This window comes from Garra rufa, chromosome 6 (genome assembly GCF_049309525.1).
Source record: "Garra rufa chromosome 6, GarRuf1.0, whole genome shotgun sequence".
Lineage (NCBI taxonomy): Eukaryota > Metazoa > Chordata > Actinopteri > Cypriniformes > Cyprinidae > Garra > Garra rufa.
Window position 1 is genome coordinate 28,158,817 of NC_133366.1, and position 23,880 is coordinate 28,182,696.

The 23,880-nt window shown below is 35.7% G+C and overlaps 2 protein-coding genes across 5 annotated transcripts; both read right to left on the reverse strand.

The window, feature by feature from the left end:
• Positions 1 to 364: 364 nt before the first annotated feature.
• On the reverse strand, positions 365 to 12,779 carry LOC141337360 (glycerol kinase). Of its 4 annotated transcripts, XM_073843161.1 has the most exons (21): positions 12,610 to 12,779; positions 11,154 to 11,227; positions 10,582 to 10,688; positions 10,407 to 10,484; positions 8,837 to 8,916; positions 8,383 to 8,520; positions 7,796 to 7,905; positions 6,981 to 7,047; positions 6,606 to 6,623; positions 5,940 to 5,975; positions 5,632 to 5,699; positions 5,408 to 5,450; positions 5,241 to 5,321; positions 4,946 to 5,024; positions 4,754 to 4,850; positions 4,438 to 4,522; positions 3,958 to 4,078; positions 3,737 to 3,880; positions 3,002 to 3,088; positions 2,342 to 2,428; positions 365 to 1,790 (listed from the first exon to the last, which is right to left on the reverse strand). In XM_073843161.1, the coding sequence occupies exons 1-21, from the start codon at positions 12,700 to 12,702 to the stop codon at positions 1,777 to 1,779; spliced, it is 1,707 nt and encodes a 568-aa protein (XP_073699262.1). In that variant the 5' UTR covers positions 12,703 to 12,779; the 3' UTR covers positions 365 to 1,776. The 4 variants fall into 4 exon arrangements, with proteins under 4 accessions (XP_073699262.1, XP_073699263.1, XP_073699265.1 ...); XM_073843162.1 differs by lacking the exon at positions 6,606 to 6,623; XM_073843164.1 differs by lacking the exon at positions 2,342 to 2,428 and having other exon boundaries at positions 365 to 1,787.
• A 3,887-nt stretch (positions 12,780 to 16,666) lies between these two features.
• timmdc1 (translocase of inner mitochondrial membrane domain containing 1) lies at positions 16,667 to 23,693 on the reverse strand. Its single transcript, XM_073843171.1, has 8 exons — positions 23,642 to 23,693; positions 21,866 to 22,084; positions 21,444 to 21,609; positions 21,163 to 21,251; positions 19,688 to 19,755; positions 19,473 to 19,551; positions 17,218 to 17,328; positions 16,667 to 17,120 (listed from the first exon to the last, which is right to left on the reverse strand). Exons 1-8 carry the CDS (start codon positions 23,671 to 23,673, stop codon positions 16,970 to 16,972), a joined length of 915 nt encoding a protein of 304 aa, XP_073699272.1. The 5' UTR covers positions 23,674 to 23,693; the 3' UTR covers positions 16,667 to 16,969.
• Between the last annotated feature and the right edge of the window lie 187 nt (positions 23,694 to 23,880).

Sequence of the window (23,880 nt, forward strand, 5' to 3'; positions counted from 1 at the left end):
CGGTAATCATCGGTGTTCAAGCAAGAAACGGTCATTCACTGCTAAAGATTAGGTAATACGATTTGAATCTTATCTTAAAAGAAACATAGTTTCTTGAATTTAACTGGGCAATAGGCCTATATCATATTTGGCATGTTGACAGACTAAACAGGCTTTTCTTTTAATCCTCAGAAGCATTTTAAAGACAGTGAAGTACTAAAAGTAAGAAATAGACATTTTATTGATGTAAATTTACTGGAAAATCCTTGGGAAAAACTGAAATGCAAGATGTGCTAATGAACATCAAAGCATCACTCATGTAATTTGTGAAAGCATGCATTTTGATATCTTGATTGTTGAACAAGCATTCAAAATAAAAACCACATACAATGAAGAAAACGAATTACTTAAGTTTAATACTGGCTACTTATGTAAAACATTTTTTAAACATCATTTTGTGCATTTCAAGTATTCATGTACACAAATCAAAGACAAATCAAGGAAGTACCATTCAGAGTTCATGACACAAATGCTTGGCTTTTAAAAATGCAAACTTATGCATTAAAGAAGACCACTAAATTGGCAATTGTATTATTAAAATTAGCAAAAAAAAAAATCTGTTTATGTTTACATCTGTTCACAAATTGTTCATTGTCATGGAACTTGTGACACTTCATTACACAGACATCAATATGATAGAAAACCAGGTGCCAACTATTTCCTTTTAAATTTAAGTTAGATATTTGAACAGAAATCAGTTTGTGGAACTGAAAGGAAATACTTTTATCAAATTAATTTTATATTTTAACATCATTGTTTCCTTGAGCTGCACAGTAATGTAATTTACACGCACATTTTCAAAAATGAAATTACAGTGACTTGACCAAAAATAAGACAAAACAGTGCTCTACAATTGATAACAAAACAGTATGTTTGTTCAAATATAATTACACAGACATTCTCAGTAATTTTTCAGATGTTGACTCAATACTACTCAAGTGACATCCCAATTAATGGTCTCTCTTACAGGAGGCAGAAGCAATGCAGTAGTGCAACTTCTATCAGGAGGGCCACAGTGTTTTTGGACTGGTTAACTTGGTTTCTATGCACAGTTTTTTTGTCAACAAAACGACAAACATTTCCAACAGGCATATGAAATTGTAAAAGAGGAGGAAAAACATCACAACATTATGTACATGAGATTGTTCAGCTCCCTTGCTGTTACACATAACAGCATAATACATTATAAAGTGCACTAAAACTTTTCCTGAATAAGTTTGAGAAGTAACTAAATTGTACTTATAGTACATCTTGCTATTTTAAACTTCACCACCATACACAGATACTCATCTGTTGATGTCTGACCATTAGTGCCATTAAAAAAAAAATTAAATTGACAATAACTGATTTGCACAGCCGAGTTGCTTTGACAATTCCATTACAATGTACCGTACATGCAAAATACCAGAAACACCAAGCCACAGCAGCTTCAGCACCGGTATGTAGTATGGATCCAAGTATGGAGCTCCTTCTAGAGAATAGTGTGTGAAAACTACAGTAATGAGGATGTGAGAAATAATGATGTCATCATACCAGATATGGTCAATAAAACTTCCTGCTGCCAGAAAGGTCTTAATCTATCATTTTGAGGTACCATGTCTGCAGAATGCATTAACAACTTTCAGTTGGAATGTCTTTTGCCAAGGGCACTCTAGCACATCTTGAGTTTGAAGGGGTAAGCCATGGACCTTCTAAAGACTTCATCTCCCATCTTCTGAAATGCAGAAAGGTTCGCCTCTACTTCTGCCCTGCTGTAGTGAGGGGAAAATAGAAATGTTAGAAAAATGTTACAATAGCAAAAATGACATGTTTGGTCAACCGATAAGCAGAGAAGTTTTCAGCATGCACACAAATGTTTAAGATAGCGTGACACTGGATGGAAAGAGAATAATGAAAACTATGAAGAATGGAAAACCAACACTGAATAGAAGTGACAGCAAAGGCTTGGGACAGACAGGGAGATTCTTAGAACAGGTACCTTTCCCCCCCCCCCATCAAATTCATCAAACCAAGCCACAAAATTGCGAACTGTGGATTTTTTTGTTGTTGAGTATATCCCATCACACATGAGCAGGTCCTGTTCTATAATTTCCTCTTTACAGACTCACATAGAATGCTATTCTACGCCATTCATTCACACTGCTACAAGACATCCACTAAAAGAAAGCTAATGCGTGGTGGTTACCCTGTGAGCACACTCATGTTCACCACTCTCTCAGGCCGATGGACTTTAAGCAGGACACATACAAAAACATGCATCTGTCTCTTTCACCATCTCTCATTCTCTTGCTCTCACACTGACCTGCAATGTACTTTGCTCCAATTAACATAAACATGCTACCCAGAATGTAAAAGCCCAAGGGAACACTACTGAAGATACTAGTCTCCTCTGTTGATTGTCCAGAACACAGGTCCATGTCACGCAAGACAGTAGAAAGAAAGAGAAAACAAGTGGGACAATTAAGAAACTACTGATTTTGTCAAACCAAAAATACTTTATTCTTCGCCTGGATATTTATTTTACTACAGTTATGTTTTACCTGAACCAGATAATAAATAACTTATATAACTTATATAAATAGATATCAAGAAAAAGGACTTTGTACCACTGCTTAAAAAAAAAAAAAAAAACACTTGCAAAACATCCCTTCCCCCTGACTTTGGACATTCTGGGTCAATACCTTTGGTTATTGATTACAACAAACCTACATCAATCTTTGACTACAGTTGTGGGCCTGTTTTTTTGTTTAGTTTTTTGGGGGGAAATGAAACAAACTAATTTAAGCAAAAAAGATTATTTTTTTCCAGATTAAAAAAAAAAATTAAATATAAAACAAGAACATAATTACATGTAATGTTTTGTTGTTTATTGCATTTGTATAAGCTGGTATAAGAGGTATTGCTCTGATTAGCTGATTAATTGGTCAATTGAGTCAAATCAAACAAACAAAAAACAACACACCATTTCCATTGTTGACTGGCTCTGTGGTTTCCCAGTTCATAGCCCTCTGAACAGCTTTCTTCCAGCGAGCATATCGCAGTTCACTCTCTGCACAGAGGAAAAAAACTGTCACATTTAATCTGCAACTAGAGTGCTAAACAATGGCCAGTTTTTGGGATTTAGAAGTTTTAACTTGATTAAAGTCATCGGATGCAAAATTTACTTTTACTTGTTTGAACAATGCCATTTAGTTTTAGTCATATTTTAGTTATCTGAATAGTTTTACTTCTGTGTCTAGTTTTAGTCGACTAAATATCATTCTACAGTAGATTTAGTCGGCTAAAATCTAATGGGTTTATTTACAGTGTAATGGCTTTATTAAGCATTACCCTAAAATTGTCAAATGCTTTGTATAGATTTGAAGTTAAGGTTTTATCATGATAGGCACAGATGCAACATGCCTTTATTCTAAAATTACATGAAACCACTTCTCATAAAGAAACAAGAAATACAAAAAAGACTGTAAATTGACTATGATGCATTTGCTGTTTTGGCCCAGCTCAAAAGAATCAAACTACACACCCTTAGTTATGAACACAATGTTATGGCCTGACAGAATCTGAAAGTTTGTCAGTATTACACTGAAACATGTTGCAAATTTAATAATCTCAGCAAGTGTTAAGCAAAACAAATATACTGTACATACAATTTACATTAGTTATGAATTGGAGTGTGGTGCACTTTAGATTCTTTTACCCTCTGGGTTAATCTGGGGTTCAAATTTTTCTGAAGTGACTTCTGTGAGATCTTCTGGGTTCAGGCTCCACACACTGACCCCCTCAGCTGCCCCTGCTGCCATGGCAGCACCCAGAGCTGTGGTCTCAGGCATGGACGGCTTTACTGAAAATAAATACAAATTACATCACATTTCTGCCCATCTACAAACACCAGTAAAAATACATTTATGTGCATCTTACCGACTGGGATACACAGTATGTCGGCCTGCAGTTGCATCAGTAACCGGTTGGACGTCATGCCTCCATCAACCTGGAGCTGGGACAGATGAATACCACTGTCTTGGTTCATTGCATCCAGAATCTGAAACAAATTTGAACATCCTTTAGCATTTTACAATTTTTGCTTGTGACATACTCAAATTTAGAAAGCACCTCTATCCTTAAGAATGTAAAAATAAATTAAGGGATAATATACAGTGAACTGACCCTGCAAAGTAACCTCAACAGGGCAATCAGTAAATTAACTGGACTGTATATTATCCTGCTTATTAAACATCTATTTATAAAACAAATGAACATAAAATTAAGATTTGAGTAGAAATGATGTATTCGTTTGCAGAGACCACAGATGCTATGTAGAACACAGAAACATTTCCTTCAACAACAGAGCCATGTAATAAGAACTTATAATCATGCAGAGGCCAATTCATGAAGGTATACCTCTCGTGTCTGGAAACAGACAGCTTCAAGTGCTGCGAAAGCCAAATGACTCTTATTAGTGAACTGTGTTAGACCGCAGATGATTCTGTTGTAAGCAAGAGACAGAGGTTCATTGTTGTATATTTCACATGTAATAACTCAAAAAGTGCAAATGGACTTCACATAATAATTGAAAATTATTATGAAATTCACAATAGAATCTTATAAAACTCTACTGCCTTTTACTAATGTGATGCTCACTCTTCTCAAGCTTTAGAGTTTATACATGGCTTACATCAAACAAAAATGATTTTAAATGGATGTGTCAGTCACTAACCCTCTAGCACTTGGTTCCCAGTACGGCGCATATAATCCAGAGAATGCAGGGACAAAATAACAGCCATATGATGTGCCAACATCAGCAGCTAGTTTCTCTGGGATGAAAAGTGAAATGTTTAAAATGAAATATTCCAAACTCGGATAAATGCACTTGTATCAGGGTATAAATATACATTTTACACAAACACACCTAGTTCTGTAGAGGTTTGGATAATTCCGAGATTATCCTTTAGCCAACGCACAACTGCTCCTGCAATGGCAACAGAACCCTAGGAGAAAAAAGAAAAAAGAAAAAAAAAAACGCCAGATGAGCAAGGGTGAAAGATTGGCTACATCACTCCAATTTACAAAGTAATTATGAGAACACTCTTCATGTTTTGGAAAGATGGAATAGCTGCCACATGAACAAAACACAAACATTGCTTTGGTAAGAAATGCTCTGTCAGGAACATGCAATAAGCAATGTCAACATTCAACAACATTACCTCTAGTGCATAGCAGGCTGGCTTGTCACGCCCTAGTTTATATGCGACTGTTGTCAGAAGTCCATGGTCCGACATTACAGGCTTCAAGATACAAAAAAGACAATATAGATTAAATAAAAAAATAAAAAATACAAAAAATATTTTGAGGCTATATGCATGTTGAATACCTTTGTTCCTACATTCTTAAGCAAGAAACAACCGGTCCCATAACTGTAATTAAAACACTTAAGTTACACATTGTAATCAAATACACAAATCACAACATCCTCATTTAGTCGAAGTATACATTTTTGCATGTTGACAACTTAGGCTATGTGGAGAACAGCAGAATACGCTCAGTGATACTACTGCATATGAACTGAGAAGACAGATTAACAAAACAAAATCATACGTATTTTTGGCTTGTCCGTCCTTGAAACACATCTGTCCCACCAGCGCAGCAGACTGGTCACCAAGACACTGTAAACAGAAGTAAAGGTACTTTAAAGACATCAGAAAGTATTTGTGAATTTCTGTATTATATTTAATGATCTGAAGACATTATATTTCATGTTCATTATAGTCAATTTAATTGTCCAACTCAACAAATTAACTCAATGACACAATGTATTATATACACATACAACTAAAAGTTAGCTAAATAGGAGCAAGACAGAAAAAAAAAACGTAGTCATTCTAATAATAATCTAATGATCTTACCCCTGATATGGGGACACCAGTTAAAGGGCCAGATTTCTGTAAGAAAACAAATAAATATTAAAAAGTAAAACATTAGGGGAAGAATTTAATAATATACAAATAAATGGAATAATTAACATGCATTATACAGCCCCCTGCTTAAAGCCAAAACTTAAACACTTGAGTCAGATTAATAATTATCAAGTCTAATATTTTAGTGGACATGAGCATCTTTGGCAAATTATCTGCTGCGGTATGCTGCAAGTATTTGCTTCCACAGAAAGGAAGAATCAATGACTCTACATGTTTGAAAAAAAGCTGGTTCATCTTTACAAATCAAGATGGTGCGGCTTCAGCCATAGTGAATAAATACAAACGAAAAAAGGCAACAAAGAAAAGGACCATAGCCATAAAATAAAATAAAAAAGTTTAAGAACTTTAAGAACTGTTGGGAAGAACAGGCAGTGCATCGGGTGTCAAGCCAAAACACAATGAAAAACAAAGACAAGATCACCCTCCGGTACATTTCCAATAAGACCTTAACTCAAGAATATATAAAATGCACTTACAACCAAAATATCAAAAACATGTTTGCCCCATATTGGAAATGTACCTATTTCTGTGATGACAGCATGACACAGCAAGGTTTTCCCAGACATGACACTATGGACAGCTAGAGATACTCACCAGATTAGAGCTGATTTTCTAGCAGTTAGCCCAAAGAGATCACAGGACACAAAATATAATCAAGATAAAGAGGGACACACTAAAAATCTCCAAATGGTGTAATGACTGCTCCACAGTAAATTTAACTTTAGATGGAAAGATGTTATTGGGGATTTTGTGTATGTACTGTTAAAGAATAAACAGTTACTGTTTAACAGGCTCTGCTCTGGAGCAAAGATCATTTCTCTCTTGCCGTGCATTCAAAGTAATACTTATATTGCACACTGAATACGACACATTAACAGCAATGTGAAAATTTACCACAACAGAATCCTACCAATGCATTATGTAACACAAGTACAAAAAGCAATTCTCTCTTTGCAGTAAAACACTTACCATTAAACCATAAATCTCTGAAGAACTTCTCACTTTTGGCAGAATTTCCATTGGTATATCAAAATATCTGTTTAGGAAATATATGTTATAATAAATATATCTTTAAAAACAGTAAAGGCTAGAATACACTACAAAATGATAGACACAGACAAGACTTTTTAGCATCAGACTACTTCACAGAGTCAGGGGATGTCTAACTAATGTATGACGTTTGACATTTTGGGCAAATTTTAGAACAATATTGTTTTCATTTGTCAGGCGTCTCCTAGCTATAAGGTGCATGCTTCTGCAGGAATTTATTATGACCTAAAAAAAAAGTCTGGTAGTGTTTGATAGTCATTTAGTGTATGATGGTCAGTTTTTTTCTGTAACCATTTACAAATTGGCAAGTGTGTAATGTGTAGCATAGATTTAAAAGTCAAGAAGCATATTCAGGTCTTAAAGAGATACTTTATATCCAAAATGAAAATCATCTCATAATTTACTTACTATCCCTGCCGTTCCCAATGTATGAAAAGTAAATTTCAAAAACCACACACACAAAAAAACATGGTCAATATGTCCCTAGTTTATGTCTTCTGAAACAAAACAAAAGATTTATACAAGAAAAATATAAAATTTTAAACATTTGTTTCTGTTTCAGAAGGAAAAACGTCATTTAGATTTAGGACGGCATTAGGGTGAGTAAATGATAACAGAATATTTTTTTTCGGGAGGAGTATCCTACATTCTTTTTCATATTTGAATATGCCAATAAACATTGGTCCAGAAAAAAATATATAAAAAAAAATGTATGTATGCACATTAGTACTTACGTGCAGAGCTCTGGATCCCAGTCCATTGTGTGAATATTAAAGAGCATTGTTCGGCTGGCATTGGTCACATCTGTGCAATGAACACCTCCCTTCTTCCCGCCCGTCAGGCACTAAAATGTAGTGGTTATCATAGATCATTTAAACAAGTTAAAATGTTTACATCATGATCACTTCATACTGAAGACAGCAGTGGTTTCCAACCACATTCCTGGAGCCCCCTCAACAATGCACATTTTTCATGTCTTCTTTGTGTGACACATCCATTTCAGGTCTTAGAATCTCTACTAAGATGATGAGCTGAATCAGAAATGCTTTATTAAAAATACATGCAAAATGTGCAGTACTGGGGGGCTTCAGGAATGTGGTTGAGGCCCACTGGATTAGAGCATCTGAAATCAATCCATGACCAAGTGAATGAGTTTATTTTGCAGTATCTGCAAGCATTAGTGTTATCATTAAGCAGTCTGACAATCTTGGATTGCCCCCAATCCATGCACTGATTTCTTCTTTTCCCCTTAAACCTCAAAAAACGTATACACAAACTCTATAGAGACGCAAAAGTGAAATCACACTGGCACTGCTCTTACCCAGATAAGCCAGGAGTCCACTGTTCCAAACATGGCCCTGTGAGAAAGCACAGCTTCATGGACCTTTTCCACATTATCCATCAGCCAGCGTAACTTCACTGCGCTGAAGTACGTGCTGATGGGTAGGCCAGTCTTGTGCTGTTTGAAGCAAGAAAAGTAAAAAATATGATTCACTTTTGACAACTTTAAAATAACAGAAATAAAAATACCTTAATACAGTTAGAAATGGCTTGATAAGTGCCGATTTTCTCATTGTTTAAAACCAAAATATATCAAAACAAGAAATCAGGGTGGGACAGGGCTAAAATAGCCAGACTTCAGCCGAAACATCAATTTTGATTTCATGGGGATTTAAAAAAACTTCCTGTCAGACATAACTTTTTAACAAACTAATGGATTATGGATGTAACTGTTCAAGACAATTTCAGTCTTATTTACAAAAAGTCACTCTCACCTTGAGGTGGTTTTTGTTTCTGCCTGGAGTTTTGTTGATTAGCCTTTCCACTGTTGACTGGGTCCGCAGATCAAGCCAAACTAAACGCAACCAAACAAATCAGGAATTTTTTGATTATTTTATTCCAGACTTTAAAGCAGTAGATTTGATTACTCATATACAAAATTATGGTCATATACAGGGGTTGGACTTGGACTAACTGAAATGTTGCATAGAGCTTTTTTTGTTTTATCTGAAATAAAAAAAAGCTTAATAACATGAATGACTGACATTATTTTTTTTAATTATAATTTAATAATACATGCCAAATAAAATAATTTGTACACAGCTCATTTCTATACAGGGTCACTAAAGTTGAATTACACTATAAAATCAGCCCATATAACAAAATGCTCTTGTATGGTTTCAGAAGATTATGAATTGAATAAAGTGCAGAAGTCATGTGGACTGTCTTTATAGTGCCTTTCTAGAGGTTACATTTGTTCTTTTTGAAGCTTGACAGTCCCTGCTCACTATTTCCTATGGAACAGAGAGAATTATTTTTTTTATTTTATAAAAAAACTGCCACATGTGTTTGAAATTATGTAGGGTAAGTAAATGTTGACAGATTTATCATTTATAGGTGAATTAACCCCTTAACTGGAGGTTTCCTTTCAAGTACAGACCTGAAAAGGACAAACCCAAAATAAAATTGCTGCAGTTCATGAACCCTGGTCTTTTCTCAAAGAAGATACTTGAATTTATTTGGTCCAAAATAGAGACAATAGAGTAAATAAATACAGTAAATAGTTGAAGAACACTTATTTACAATAAAATAATGCATTTGAACAATTTGCAAATATTTTTTTTTATTTTAATATATGACTGTCCAAAGAACAACAAGCTTGAGCGAAAGCCACAAGTTTCCAAGTTTAAAGATGATAACTCTCCCACTTTGAGTTCTATGAATAGTTTCCTTAGACAAGTGAAATCACCAAAAGGCTACCACAAAAGCCAAATAACATTCACAATATGCAAACATTCACTCTTTATCTTACACCTGATATGCTGAAAATGGCTATGACTCTGTTATTGCTCATTACACACAATTAAGAATTACACAGTGTGATAATTAACATTAATGACATTAAAATTGGAAAAATCTGCCAAAGGTAAACAACATTAGTTTGCATCCCTGGATATTACTCTTGGTTTAACATTTTTTATCGTAATCAGTCAGCCAATATTTCTAGATTTAGCCTCATTATATTCAGCTGCTTACTGTTCTGGAATTCCTGCTCTGTTTATATGAACAATGTCAATCCCACCTTCTTTAATTTGTTTGGCCATCTCAATCATTTTCACATTGACAAGCACTGTTTCACTGCTGCACTGAGCCTGAGCATGCTAAATAGATAAATAATTTTAATTTAAGTGTGGTGTGCGGGCATTTGCCTGGGTCAACTAAGGATACGTAAATGTATTCCAATTTATTCTTTATGCATTTGCGTAGCACGGGACAGCTCACATTGTCTAGCAGCCCACCAGGAAAACTCCCAGTTGCTTCCTGGAAGAAGGTAATGTTACTTACCTATAGCATTATAAAGTGGTTCTCCTGTTTCCTTGTCCCAAACAAGGGTGGTTTCCCTCTGATTGGTCACACCAACAGCTGTAGACAGATTAAAACACGTGAAAAGAAAAGAATGAAAAGAAACAACAAGCAAGTAATAGAAGGTGAATGAAGAAATAATCAGTTGTCTTGATACCTTTTATATTTGAGATGTCAATGTTGAGCTGGGTCAGTTTCTCACAGGTTCTGTCCATGCACTCATACACAGACTGAAGAATCTCTTTTGGATCCTCCTCCACCCAGCTGAGGGAAGACAATAAATTTGATACTTTTATATAATTTTATTTTATAAAATATTTCTTATTTTCATTTTCTTTTACCTTAACCTACTAAAAAACTAACTAAAAATTAATAAAAACAACAGACAATGACAACAACAAAAAAATCTAAGAAACTTAACAAAAAATTCAAATTCAAATTCAAAAATTCAAACTATTAATAAAAACCATAACAGTATCTCAATGATACTAAAACAACACTGGTTCCCACTCCAACCAGCCACATGAAATTCGCATGATTCTTAAATATAGCACACTGTGCATAACTGAACACAGCTGACATCTTTGCAATCAATGTGAATGGAAGAAATCCAACTCAGCTATGAACATTATGAACTTGTGAGTTGAATCACAAGTTGTACTCTTACTTTATTGCACAATGCATTGCCCCATTGAACCGGCGTGTCAACACAAAGGACATAATACTCACCCTTCTTTAGGAAAGCTCTGTTTGATCTCAACCTGATGGTGACTGAGAAGCTCTGCTGTTTTTGCATTGAAAACCTATAATTAAAAGCACAAAGAACTTTTAAGTTATCAAAAAAGTTTACGTTTTTCATAATATAAGAGTCAGTTATTTGTTTTTTCCACCCAATCTGCTTCTGTTCAATGTACAGTATTAGAATACCAGAAATCACAGGTATAAAAAAAAAACAGGAGTTGTGTTTCTTTGACTTGTACCTGCGGCATATCAGCATAGTACTGCAGTGAAATGTCAGTGATGTTGAAAACTGGAATTTCCATAAATTACTTACAAAGGAATTAACCAATGTTTGACATCATTCTGAGCTTTTTTGTTGAGTAACAATTCTGTCTGCAACATTTTAACAATATCAGGAATGTTTGTCAGGCCCTGGAATTACAAGCACACCCTCTTTTAACACAAACATGCATTCTTATATGCATTTTGTCTTCCTATTGGACACACAAACAGAAGATATTGAATTGTGTTGTCCACTGTTAGAGGCACAACCTTGTCAGATCTAAAACATACGACCCACAGTAGCCAACAGTGACATTTCTAACAGAGCATCACAAGCAGGATTTCTGCAGGTTTTATGAAGGTAAACATCTCAGACCTTCTTAAGAAAGTTTAAGGAACACACATTGTATTAGCAATGCTTCAAGGTTTGAAAACACAACTTCCTAGAGATCTCCACTACTATTTTTAAAATCATTTTACAAAAGAATATATTAAGGCTTGAATAGCTCTGCTACCAAATACTAGAATATGGAAATAAATTTACTGTACCTTCTGATCACACTGCAAAAAAGTTCTTGCTTAAGTAACCTATTTCTGTCCTGTTTAATTTGTGGAATGGCAAATTAAAACTTTTTTTTAAGCAGCAGAAACACACACTAGACAAGAATAGAATCACAACACCTACTCCCTACCTGGACAATGTATTTTACACTGTATGGAGAAACTGTCATTTAAAAAGTTCCAGTGTTCACAACAAACATCAAATAGCAAACATTTGAACTTTGTAATGCTGCTCAAATCCAAACATTGTGTAACTAGGTAAAACAAAGATTATTCGTGTTCACTCGCCTAGTGTCAAAAACAGCCCGTAACTACAATATCACGTCCGGTATATTAAAATAAACCTTGCATATATAGATATTCTGAGACACAAGCACTGAGTAAATAGAAAGCTACCTATAAGGATTAGTTTAGCGTTCAACTGTCAACGTGCAAACAAGCAGAATCAGAAACTAAAAGTAATGCACGTGGGTAACTTGTATGACAACTCCAGCTTAACCGGCTTCGATATATTTACCCGCACATGTTGGCAAGGGCACGGAGGACTCTCCAATCATTGTCTGAATGAGAGCCACTTAAGCTCCGCCACAACACGATGACATGTCTTCAAGATGCGACTTACCAGAAAACGTGTGGAACTCGTGCCTTGGTCGATAGCAGCTACGAGGGGGCCCAGCATGATCCTGTTCGACGATGCAGCCATTGTACCGTTCATTGAATCAGTGAATGACCACAGCAGCCAGATATATACGACTGGACACTGGCCTCACCGCTCTGCGCTCCGCCCTTACTCCCGCTTCAGACGTCTGCGAGTGCGCGGCACTGACGGCACGTGATGACGTAAACACACGCCCCGCTGCAGTAGGAGGGTTTTCCCAAGAAACATCATGGGAGTACGCTATTCCAAGTACTGCTCACTGCAGAGCCAAATGGCATCCAGCTCCACCTCTCTTGATGTCCAGCTCCACCTCTGATTGAACAAATGGGTGGAGTTAAGGTTAGGGATAGGGTAAGGGGTAGGGTTAGGGTGTGGTTAGGTGTCTATCTCAACCCCTTACCTCCAGCGAGCGCTATTCACCAGAAGTAGGCTATCACACGTTGGAATCTAACCTTTGGAGTTTAAACTTTTTTATTATAGAGAAATGTAATAAAGTTTGTAATCAAAATCTACAGATGCAATAAATTATGTAATGTGATGTTATGATGGGTATTATGTTTTCGTGATTAGTAACACAACGTTTTATTATCATTTGCTCATATTTTTAAATTCTAAATTAGGTATCATAATTTATGTTTTATTTTATTGTTGAATATAAGATAATGTTGGATTAGTATTGGTTCTACATAATCTATGGTTAATCATTTTATTAATACATTTATTTAATATTTGGACCAATGATGATTCTGAAATAAATTCTGAAAGAAAAAAAAAGCACCATTTTCACTGCATAATTTAGAAACGCCCACTTTTGTTCTGCAAAAACTTCATACCCTTACGAAAATTAACAATGGTTTTACTACAAATAAGTCAAAAAAACATGGTTACTATAGTTGAACCATGGTAATCACAAACTGACCATGGTTTTGCTACACTAACCATAGTTTAACCATGGTATTTGTAGTAAAACTGTGGTTATACAAAAGGTAATCAATAGCCTACCCTAAAACATGGTTACTACACCTTTACTGTGTTTAAAACCATGGTTAATTTTAGAACTGTATCTTCATATTTACAAGTAAAGCTTCAGAATATTACGAATGCCCGTCCTTAGCAGGGTCACTGTAGTCACCTGGATCAAGTCCGTATCCAGATCAGCACCTAGATATGACCACAACAGCCCTGAATGTCAGCGGAGGCCACAACAACTAGGTGAACCCCAGAGACAGATCCCGTGCAAAGACCTTGTCAGTCATTGGCACAAATCCAGACTATGAAAACCAGAAGAGTCCTTTGCAGTCTGACTTGTGTTGCAGCCACACCATGCTGGTTTTGTCTAGCCATAGGAGAACATAGGAGTTTCTCCAAAGGTTTTTTCTCCATTTTTGTCACCGATATATTTTGGTCCCTTGCCACTGTCAACTTTGGTTTGCTTAGTTGGCAACAACTAATTGTTGTTGACTTGATTCCAAAGAACTGAACTGCTGGATGATGACATCACTGAATCAGCAATGAACTGACTTGACTATTGTCCTCTTTTTAGAACTGCTCTACAACAGAATTGAATTTTGTTTGCATTATTGACACTATTTTCTTGTTTAACACTGTAAAGCTCCTTTGACAAAATCTGTGTTGTATAAAGCGCTATATAAAAAACTGCAACTTAAGTTGACTTGACGTGTCTTCAGCTACTATTTCAAAGTTGTTCTGGCCTCAGCAGTTTGGGTGAAGGTTGGAAGAGCATTCCAACATAGAGGAACAATGAAGGTTTTGGAAAGTGACTTTTTGCCTCATTGTGTAGGAACATCTAGACGCCGCTTATTCAGTGACCTGAAGTGACAGGAGGAAGAATATGCTTGAAGTAGTAATTGAGGTAGGGAGGTGCTGTTCTAGTGGCAGTCCTGAAAGGCAGTGTCAAAACTGTATTTATTTATTTATTTAAATTCTGGTCACAACTGGCAGCCAGTGGAGTGAGATCAGAAGGGGTGTGACTTGGGTTCTATTTGGCAAAAAAATACCAGTTGTGTTGCTGCATACTGGAGTGAAAATATAAGCTTATTTGACTGAACTGCTGAGAGGCCAGAGGGAGTTGGTTGTTATCAGTCTCATTTTTGCCTATAGAAAGCAGAGCAACAACAGGTTTCTAATTTCTAACTGATTCTGATGTTGGATTCAAGGGCATCTCTTCCATCCATGTTGTCAATGACAATATGAGCACCTTCTTATAGTTGGATTCCATTACTGTTTTTGACTCGCTACAGTATTTCATTCACTCAGATGAGAATGGAACATTACTTCCTGCTGAGGTCATTTTGTGTAAAAGCTGCGATTCACAATTTGTACTCATGGTGTTGCTATTGGTCTACCACAGTAATTACAGCGATAGCGGCACATGGAGCACTGAGGAGTGTTGTCTGTGCTGTCAATTACTTTTTTTAAGTAGTGCTGTTGGGCATGTTCTCACTAAATGATTCGGTTTGACTGGAATAACGAGTAATATGAGTAATATTTCACAAGCATTCAACATTTCCCGTCAATCAGATGGCTACATAAATCCATCTAATATCCACTTGAATGTATAAATGCACTGCACTGGTTAATCAAATAATGTTTCTTGCTTGAGCCAGTAATGAAAAACTTACTGGTGCATCAAATTTGGCTGTAAACTTCATAGTATATATTTCACATAAATCAGTCAATATTCACAGCCATTTTTATTACTGGGTTCATTTATTCTTGCCTGCTGTTTGCCAAAAGTTAACTACCTTATCTGGTATGAATGAGGAATAGTAGGCTGTTTGTTACTGTCTCTTGGCTCTTTAAATCTGTCTTACATTCCAGAGTGTTCTAAGCATTACTGTACATCAGAGAGAGACCCAGCTGTTGTCACATCTTGTTTACAGAGGAGATCTAACCCAGCAGCTGACAAGCTCAAGGCATCATCCCTGCTCAATATGCTGTATTGTCAAAAAGTAATTTTACAACTATCCTCCTCGTGACAACATCAAACCTCAGTGAGTAGTTATACAGTTTTTGTCTTTGCAGGTCTAAAAAAAGTTTGTAATTTGTGCTTAAGGCCTTATAAAGGTCTTAAATCAGAGCAGAAAGCCGTAAATTCATGACATTAAATGTTGCATGCATTGCAAAAAATCTTGCTCAGTGTTTTGTTTGCTTTCCAATACAAATACCCAAAGGTCCAAGATACATATCCACCATTTTCCCCGAACGCAAAGTCACATCTACCTCATAACAGAAAGATGCTTTACATTTCTGGTCTCTGGTGTTTCTAGTCAAATTAATGCACAGCTTAACCTTAAAAAGTTTTAGTTTGATCAATTCAGTAAATCTTTTTACCTCGTTTTAACATGGCTTTCTATGGAGGCCAGAACATGAGAGCACCCAAACGGAAGTTAGAATCCATCATGGGGGCTCTCATCATTTCCCTTTCAGGAAAAAGGTGGATACGAGGTCTTGTTTTCTGATAAAATAAACAAAACCGAGTTTATGCTTAAGAAAAGAACAAATATCTGTCAATGGGAATGGGAAATGAAAACTTTTCAAAGTTTTCCTCTTGAACCAAGTAGATTTTTCTGACCCCATATGCAGATATTTGTTCTTGTTAATCTCAAACGTACTTAATTTTGATCAATTTCTTATAAAACAAGGCTTATTTAACAATTTTGCTTTACAAGTAAAAAATCTTGATGTAAGAAACTTTTTTTGCAGTGTAATCTGAAGGTACAGTTTTTTCCATATCCTAATGTTTGGGAGCGGAGTTATTTACGTCTACTGCATACTGTTATTTATCAAAAAAAAGTTAGGAAAAAAGAAATATTCTCTCACTTTCAACTGCTTTTATTTCCAGCAAATTTCTTAGCACATGTAAAACACTTGTCTTAACATAATATGTTAAATAACTGTACTTCCTGTCTCTCTGTAGCCCTGCCTTAGGTGTCATACATTACAGACATTGCAGTTTATTGCAGTAAATTAAAATACAGTATCATAAAAAAAATGGATGTTTCTTTTTTCACTGAGTTTATTTGGCACTGATATTTTACATTGGTAACAACATTTGTTTTCTTGTAAATGTGTGTAATCCAAATACTTTATCAGCTTCATCAATTTTTTGCAGGTTTTAAAATAATTAGGGATATGCACATAACATTTGCATTTGAAAATAAATATTACACTGATAATGATAGTGATTGACACAAATACTGGGAGCAGGTACCAGGAATTTTAAACATAGAACAAATAGAACATCCTAGAAAGATCATAGTCAGAATGTTCAGCAAGAGGATGAATTTTCAAGTCTCTTATGTTACTGGTTGTCAGAGCTCTTGGTTGCACCTTTCTCATTCCTAGGTTGACTGAGCAGCTCCTCTATTCGTTGAAGATCATTATCAGTGTCCTGATGTTTCTCACACTTCATTTCTCCAATGAAATCATCTGTAAGCTTGAGACGAGCATTCCTGTAATGGAGACAACAGCTCAATTTTCTGTTCAAAGTGACCAGTTTATCAATTTTGTCCAAGTACGAAAATAATCTATTTTGCTGGTTAAACTAACCATTCAGCGACTCTCAGCTCATGTAGTTCTCGTCTTTCCCGTTGTCTCTTGTCATGCAAGGTCTCGCCTCCCAGCTTCTGCAGACCAACAATTAAAACTCCAGCCGGCAGCCTGTTATAACATCACATAAACTGCTGTGAATATCAGCACAGACATATAGTAAATATCAGGAAAGATGTAAACACAATGTGCACAGGTAATCACAGTCATGCTGATATTCAGAACAACAGCAAAAATTATTTTTCTTTTGTTCCTTAATTTACATTAATGACTCAAGACAACAGCAGGTATAATATCTGGTATATCTGCTGTCACTTTAAAGAGCAAATGCGTGGATCACATATTTTCTTCCAACTGTTCATGTTGATTTTAATATTAATTTTAACTTAGTTACAAATGTGCTTACAAGGATACTTACCAAAAAAATGGGTATTTTTACTTAATTTTGTACATATGTCCTTTATACAACACAAAAGAGAACTTTGAACAGAAAACAGACCAAATAATAATTATCTTTCATGTCGTCTTATGCTTGAATGATTTCAACTCATCTGAATGCTCAAACATTCTTGCTGTTTAAAGTGATACTCTACCCAAACATGAAATTTCTCTCATCATTTACTTACCCTCATGCAGTCCCAGATGTATGTGACTTTATTTTTTCAGATGAACATTTTTTTTGTTTATACAATGTAAGTGTAACTACACAAAGTGAACACTACTGTAAAGTTTAAAATATTTAAATATTTTTCTTACACATGCCTATAATTTCACTTAAAACATCGATTAACCAAGAGGGGTCGTATGGGTTACCGTTGTGTTTACTTTGTGTAATTTTAGAGGTGTCATCTTTGGGTGTTCTGTACACTTGCATTAAACTTTGTATCCATCATATACATATGGAACGGCATGAGGGTGTAAAGGATGGAGTATTCCTTTAAGGCCAGGCGTTTTTCTGTTCCACTGTGCTAGATAGATGTTTTTGACCTTTGCCATTGCATTTCATTTTGCTCTTACCCTTTAACCAAACCTTTGCACTTTTTTGTATTTTACTTGGTATTGAGAAGATGATTCAACATGATGAAACAAAAATCTACTTAATTTTTGCTAGAAATTTTTTAAATACTTGTACTTTTTACTTATACTCAAGCATGTTTTTGGCCAGATACTTGTATTTTATGCAAGTAAAATTTTCCATTCAGTACTGTACTCTAACTTAAAGTGCACATACTGAGTATACAACTATATACTAGCTGAGCAACAACAGGTTAGCTGAGGTAAGGCAAAAAAGGCATAATTTAGTCTGGCTTTAATACAGAATTGAGTCTAAGCAGGCACAGAGCAGCTTTAACTGTTGAGTCTGCAGCCTATTCAATCAAATTAGACTGTTGTAAATACAAATTCAATATGACTCATTATTATTAGTAGTAGTAGTAGTAGTATTGTTTGTGTGTTGTGTTCATTAATAAATTGGCAAACTTCTAAAACATGTAGCCAGTAATAGGTTTGGAATCATTAAAACTTAATGTATGTTTTCAGTTTGTTTGTTTTTTTTTAGATTAAAATCAATAAAACTGATTAATTGCTTCATGGTCTTTTACAGAACCATTTTAAGTCCAATTATAGTGAGCATGTTAGCGTGTAACAATCTTCACACTATGTAGAGCATAATGTACTATAGCCTTTTTTCACTTTGTTGCACCTGACTGAGGCATTAGGGTCTGTCTGCAGGCACACTGTGAGCTCCAGGTGTGTGTTAAAAAGCCATGTGAGGCTCTTCTAACTTATGCATCTCTGCTAATGAGGGGAAGAGAAAGTAGCAAAAAGAAAAAGAAACTGAACAGGAAAATTGAAAAATAAGTAAATAAAAAGAAAAAAGGAAGAAAAAAAAAACAGCACAGCTGATAGTTCTTCAGATCAAAGACCTCTGTTCAGCATATGGGTACCTCTGGTAATGAGTAAGGAAGAGAGAAAAGAGGAGGAATGGAGGAGCAAAAGGGGGGAAGGGAGTTGTTTTGGCTGGGGGATGCAGATGTAAGACAGAGGGTTACAGGGAAGGCCACAGCTGACTGACAGAATGCCCTAAGAGAGGGAGGGAGATGGTAGTGTGAGGGGGCAAAGAGTGCAGTGTTGCTCCAGGGTAGACACATCTCTCCAGAGATAGTAACGGCACTGATACTGACTGACTGAGATGTGTGCGCACACACACAGACACACTCTCTCTCTTTCTCTCTCTCTCTCTCTGTTCTACTCACCCCAGTGCAGCTCCTATGGCTGTGCCAGCCAGCAGCCCTCTTAATCCCAGATTCAGCCGGAACACTCCTCCTGTGAGAGCTGAACACAGTCACATGTGAATATTGTCGTTCTTTCCTGTCATCTTAGTATGACAAGCAAAAATGCTTTTAAAATCACAGGCCGACTAAAGTACCATCATCCATAGACCCAAAGGATAAGGAGTTTGTGAACTTACCTCCTGCAACAGCAAAATGGCTCATAGCATGTTTGTCTCTGTACACTGTCAATCCAGTACTTACAGTGCTGTAAAAAAACAGCATAAAGTGTTTTTTCATAATTGGGGGAACTGACAGGCTATTAACTCTTCTGCAGCAAATCCTAGTACTGTACTTCAAATGTGCTGCTCAAATAATGCTGCTCACTGGAAAGGTGTAGTTTGTAATTTGCAAACTAGCAATATCTAAAGAAATTGCAAAATAATGACTGTTTCCAAATAGGTTTCCCAAAACAGTTCTACCACCCTTTTCAGCTTTTCCTAAAATCACACCATTGGGTGAATCAGTAGTGGCTTTCAAAAGGAGGAAAAAAATAGAGAGAGACTGATATCGGCAGTCACTCCCATAGACACTGTATTAGAAACACCCGTACAGCAGCATATTTTTTGTAATTTCATGCAAAGATAATTATAATACAAAGTGCTATAGATGTACATAAGTTATTTAAAATGAAAATATAAAAATTACCTAAATTGTAACATTATAGAAATAGTTCACCCAAAACTAACATTTGAGAATGTCCTGATGAGTTTGTTTCTTCAAATGAAATTTAGCATTAGATCACTTCACAGCAGTGAACTGGTGCCATCAGAAAGAGAGTCCAAAAGACTGTTAAAAACATTACAATAATCCACAAGTCACACAACTTACATGACAATCTTTCAAATAACGTCTTGTGAAGTGAAAAGCTGCATGTTTGTAAGAAACAAATCCATCAATAATTTTAAATTGTCACTTTTGGCTAAAATAAGATTCCAAAATCTATAATATTTTTTCTCTAGTGACAAAGTCAATCCCCTGTTGTCCTCTCAGATCAAAACCCATCAACATATTTGTTTAGATTTGTTTTGGCTTAACAGAGCTTGATCTGTGCACATTTCTCTCCTTGTTCAGACAAGGTACCCTTTTCACTGCAGAAAGCAATATTATGGACAAAATGTAAGACAAAACAGTCCAGAACAGTTCTAAACAAATATGTGGGTGGATTTTAAAATGAGAAGGCAACAAGGGATGGACTGGAGGAAGCAATATTATGAAATATGGGTTTGTATTTTAGCTGGAAGCAATGGTTTAAAGTTAAAAAAGTCTTAATGATAGATTTGTTTCTTACAAACCATTAGCTTTGCTCTTTACAAAAAGTTAATTGATGGACTGCAGCCATGTGGAATACTTGTGGATTACTGAATCAGTAGTTTGGACTCTCATTCTGACGGCACCCAGTCACTGCAGAGGAGGCATTGGTGAGTATATGATGTAATTTTAAATTTCTCCAAATCTGTTCTGATGAAAAAACAAACTAATCTACATCTTGAATTTGATGAGGGTAAGTACATTTTCAACAAATTTCCATTTTTAGGTGAACTATATAAGACAAGTTTATTGAAACATGTAATTAAACGTTTCTCAAATTAAAACTTCACATATCTAAACTTACTTAAACATGGTCACAAAAGCTGCTATCCTCCAGCTCCACCTCCAGCCAAAGCGCACAAACCCACGAATAGCTGCATTGTGAGCGGAGCGCTGGAGAGGCAAAATACACAAAGCATCACTGTATACACTTTTCTCAGCTATATGAAATGTAAAAACAAAAGCAATTCCAGCATCAAAAAACATGTTTACAGTTGAGACAATGAGAGCAGATGTCTGTGCACTTGTCTACAGAACAGACATATATGATACTGATATTTTCAGCCTCTGTCCTTTCTGTCTTACCACTGCATCCACTCTGTTTTGGTAAATTTCAGCCTGGTTGAGCTGGATGAATCTCTCACGGGCATGTCTTGCTCCTGGTAGGCCTCCATAGACCATCCCAACCATGGCTGCAGCAATGCCACTTTTCACTATATTTCTTAACTCCTCTGAGTACATCTGACCCTCGCTGTGTGGAGAGCAGAGCAAAGTCAAAAAGAGGCAAATGCACCATGACCACAAATATTTCATTAGTTAAGTGTCTTTGATATTGTGTTTTACAAATATGGCATATCATGTAGCCGTGGTTAGTTTATTGTTAAATAAATGTATGTGTATCAAACAAGACCAGTGAATAGTTAAGAAAGACATATTTAAAGCTTAATTACAACTGCAGAGCAACACAACAATGTGTTGTGCATTCCAGACACATCACTGATACTTACCCCCTGTAGAAAAGATCTTTGATACGATCCCATCCTGTGTCAGGGAACTCTGGTTTGCTTAGGTGCTGTGGTAAGGGCTGTGTGGAGGTGCTATCAGATGCATGGACACTAGGAAGACTGCACCCCAGAAGACTCAGATGTGAGCCCTCAAGTCTATGTGCATCTGTCCCCCCACATGTGGGTGATGAATCTTGCCGGCCTGCAGTACGCATCAACAAGCTGTTCAATCACAGAAACACAAGGCCAGAGGTATAAGAGCGTGTTTATGCATGTTCATCCACACTGACACGCATGCCCTATGGTTAAACGACAGAATCATACAGACAGGCTGTATTTAACACCTGAAGCAACACAGCTGTCAAAAAGAGTTTCTGCATCACAGATGAATAAATTATGGAAGCTTGTTTCCGCCACGGGATAAAAAAAAAAAGTTTATATATTACAATTCAGAGTTTATTTCTCACAATTCTGAGAAAAGGAGTAAAATAAAAAAATATATATATTTTTTTACCTTTTTCCTTGCAATTATAAGTTTACACAGTGCCGATCCTAGACTTCTGGTTTAGTGTCAAGCCAGAGACTATACGACATTATGATTTGACTGATTTTTACACAGAAAAGGCGAGAGCGCACCGCATAAAAAGAAATGAACATGAATGTTTTCATAACCGCTGGCCAAATTCAAAAACTAAACTAAAATTATACCCCCCCCCCCCCCCCGATATTTCGGGGGCCCTACGCAGCTTGCGTATTTTGCATATAGGGAGGATCAGCTCTGAGTTTACATCATAAAAAAATTATAGAAATTGCGAACCTCCCTGGTGAAAAAAAATACAAAAAAATATTTTAGATATATATATGTATGTGCATCTCAGAACAGAGTGGCTTTACATGTGTGGAGCGTCTCAAACTCTATCTCTGCACAGTGCTGAGTCTTGGTTTCTTACAATGTACTTCTGGGAACTACTTTTTAAAGGCTATTGTTCGCTTAGATTAATCAATTAATCGATTATTCAGAATAATCGACCTATTACTAAAAAAACAACTGGTATACTTAAAGAGAAATTTTACTAATTACTTACTAATTTTGTGCTTAATGCACTTTAATTGTGCAGAAGTAGTGCTGAGGTCCAACTAAAGATATACATAGGTATATTTGATTGTTTTAAAGTGAAACTATTGCAAGCATACTTCACACTTTATATATCTTGCATTATAAGACTGATATTATAGAAATCATACATTAAAACACATTTTAGGCATATTATTAAGAAATGTTTATTGTGCAATAAAGAAATACTCCAAATAAAATTTTATTATAATTTTATATCAGTAAATCTTAAGTGATATCAATACATATGTTAATGGATTTAAAGTAAACTTAGTATAAAATAAATGTATTTTAAATCAATTATACCATACCTTTTTTATTTTTATTACTAGGGTTTTTATCTCACAATTCTCTTTTTCTCAGAACTGCGAGAATTGTCAAACACAAAGTAGAATTCAACATATTTTAAACAAGTGCAGAGAAGCATGTTTAACGAAGCACAATATAACAATATTCTCCATTCGAAACAAGCACTAAATAGAATTCTAGTCGTACGTACTCTAAATTACTGAGCATATTTTGACATCGCTTGATAATTTAGGGTCATTTGTAAATTCCAGAAAGAGTAACGTTAGATTTTCTTACTGTAAATGACAGTATATATACAGCAGCCAAACGTAGCATAAATCTATACGGACTAACTCACAAACTCCAACATATCTCACCTGCTTTCATTCAATGCTCCTTCAACGACCATTACAATGTCAACATGTTCACTTCCTTACACAATGGCCCAGTTGCGCCATCTAGTGGTGGAGGACCCATCTAATTGTTAAATCAGATATATTTTTAAATCAGATCTTACCTGATTGTTTAAAAGCTTAAAATTAATAGAAAAAAAAACGTGTTTTAAATTAAAGTGTGTAATGTCTTCATTGCTTGTGTCGTTGCATTTGAAGACACT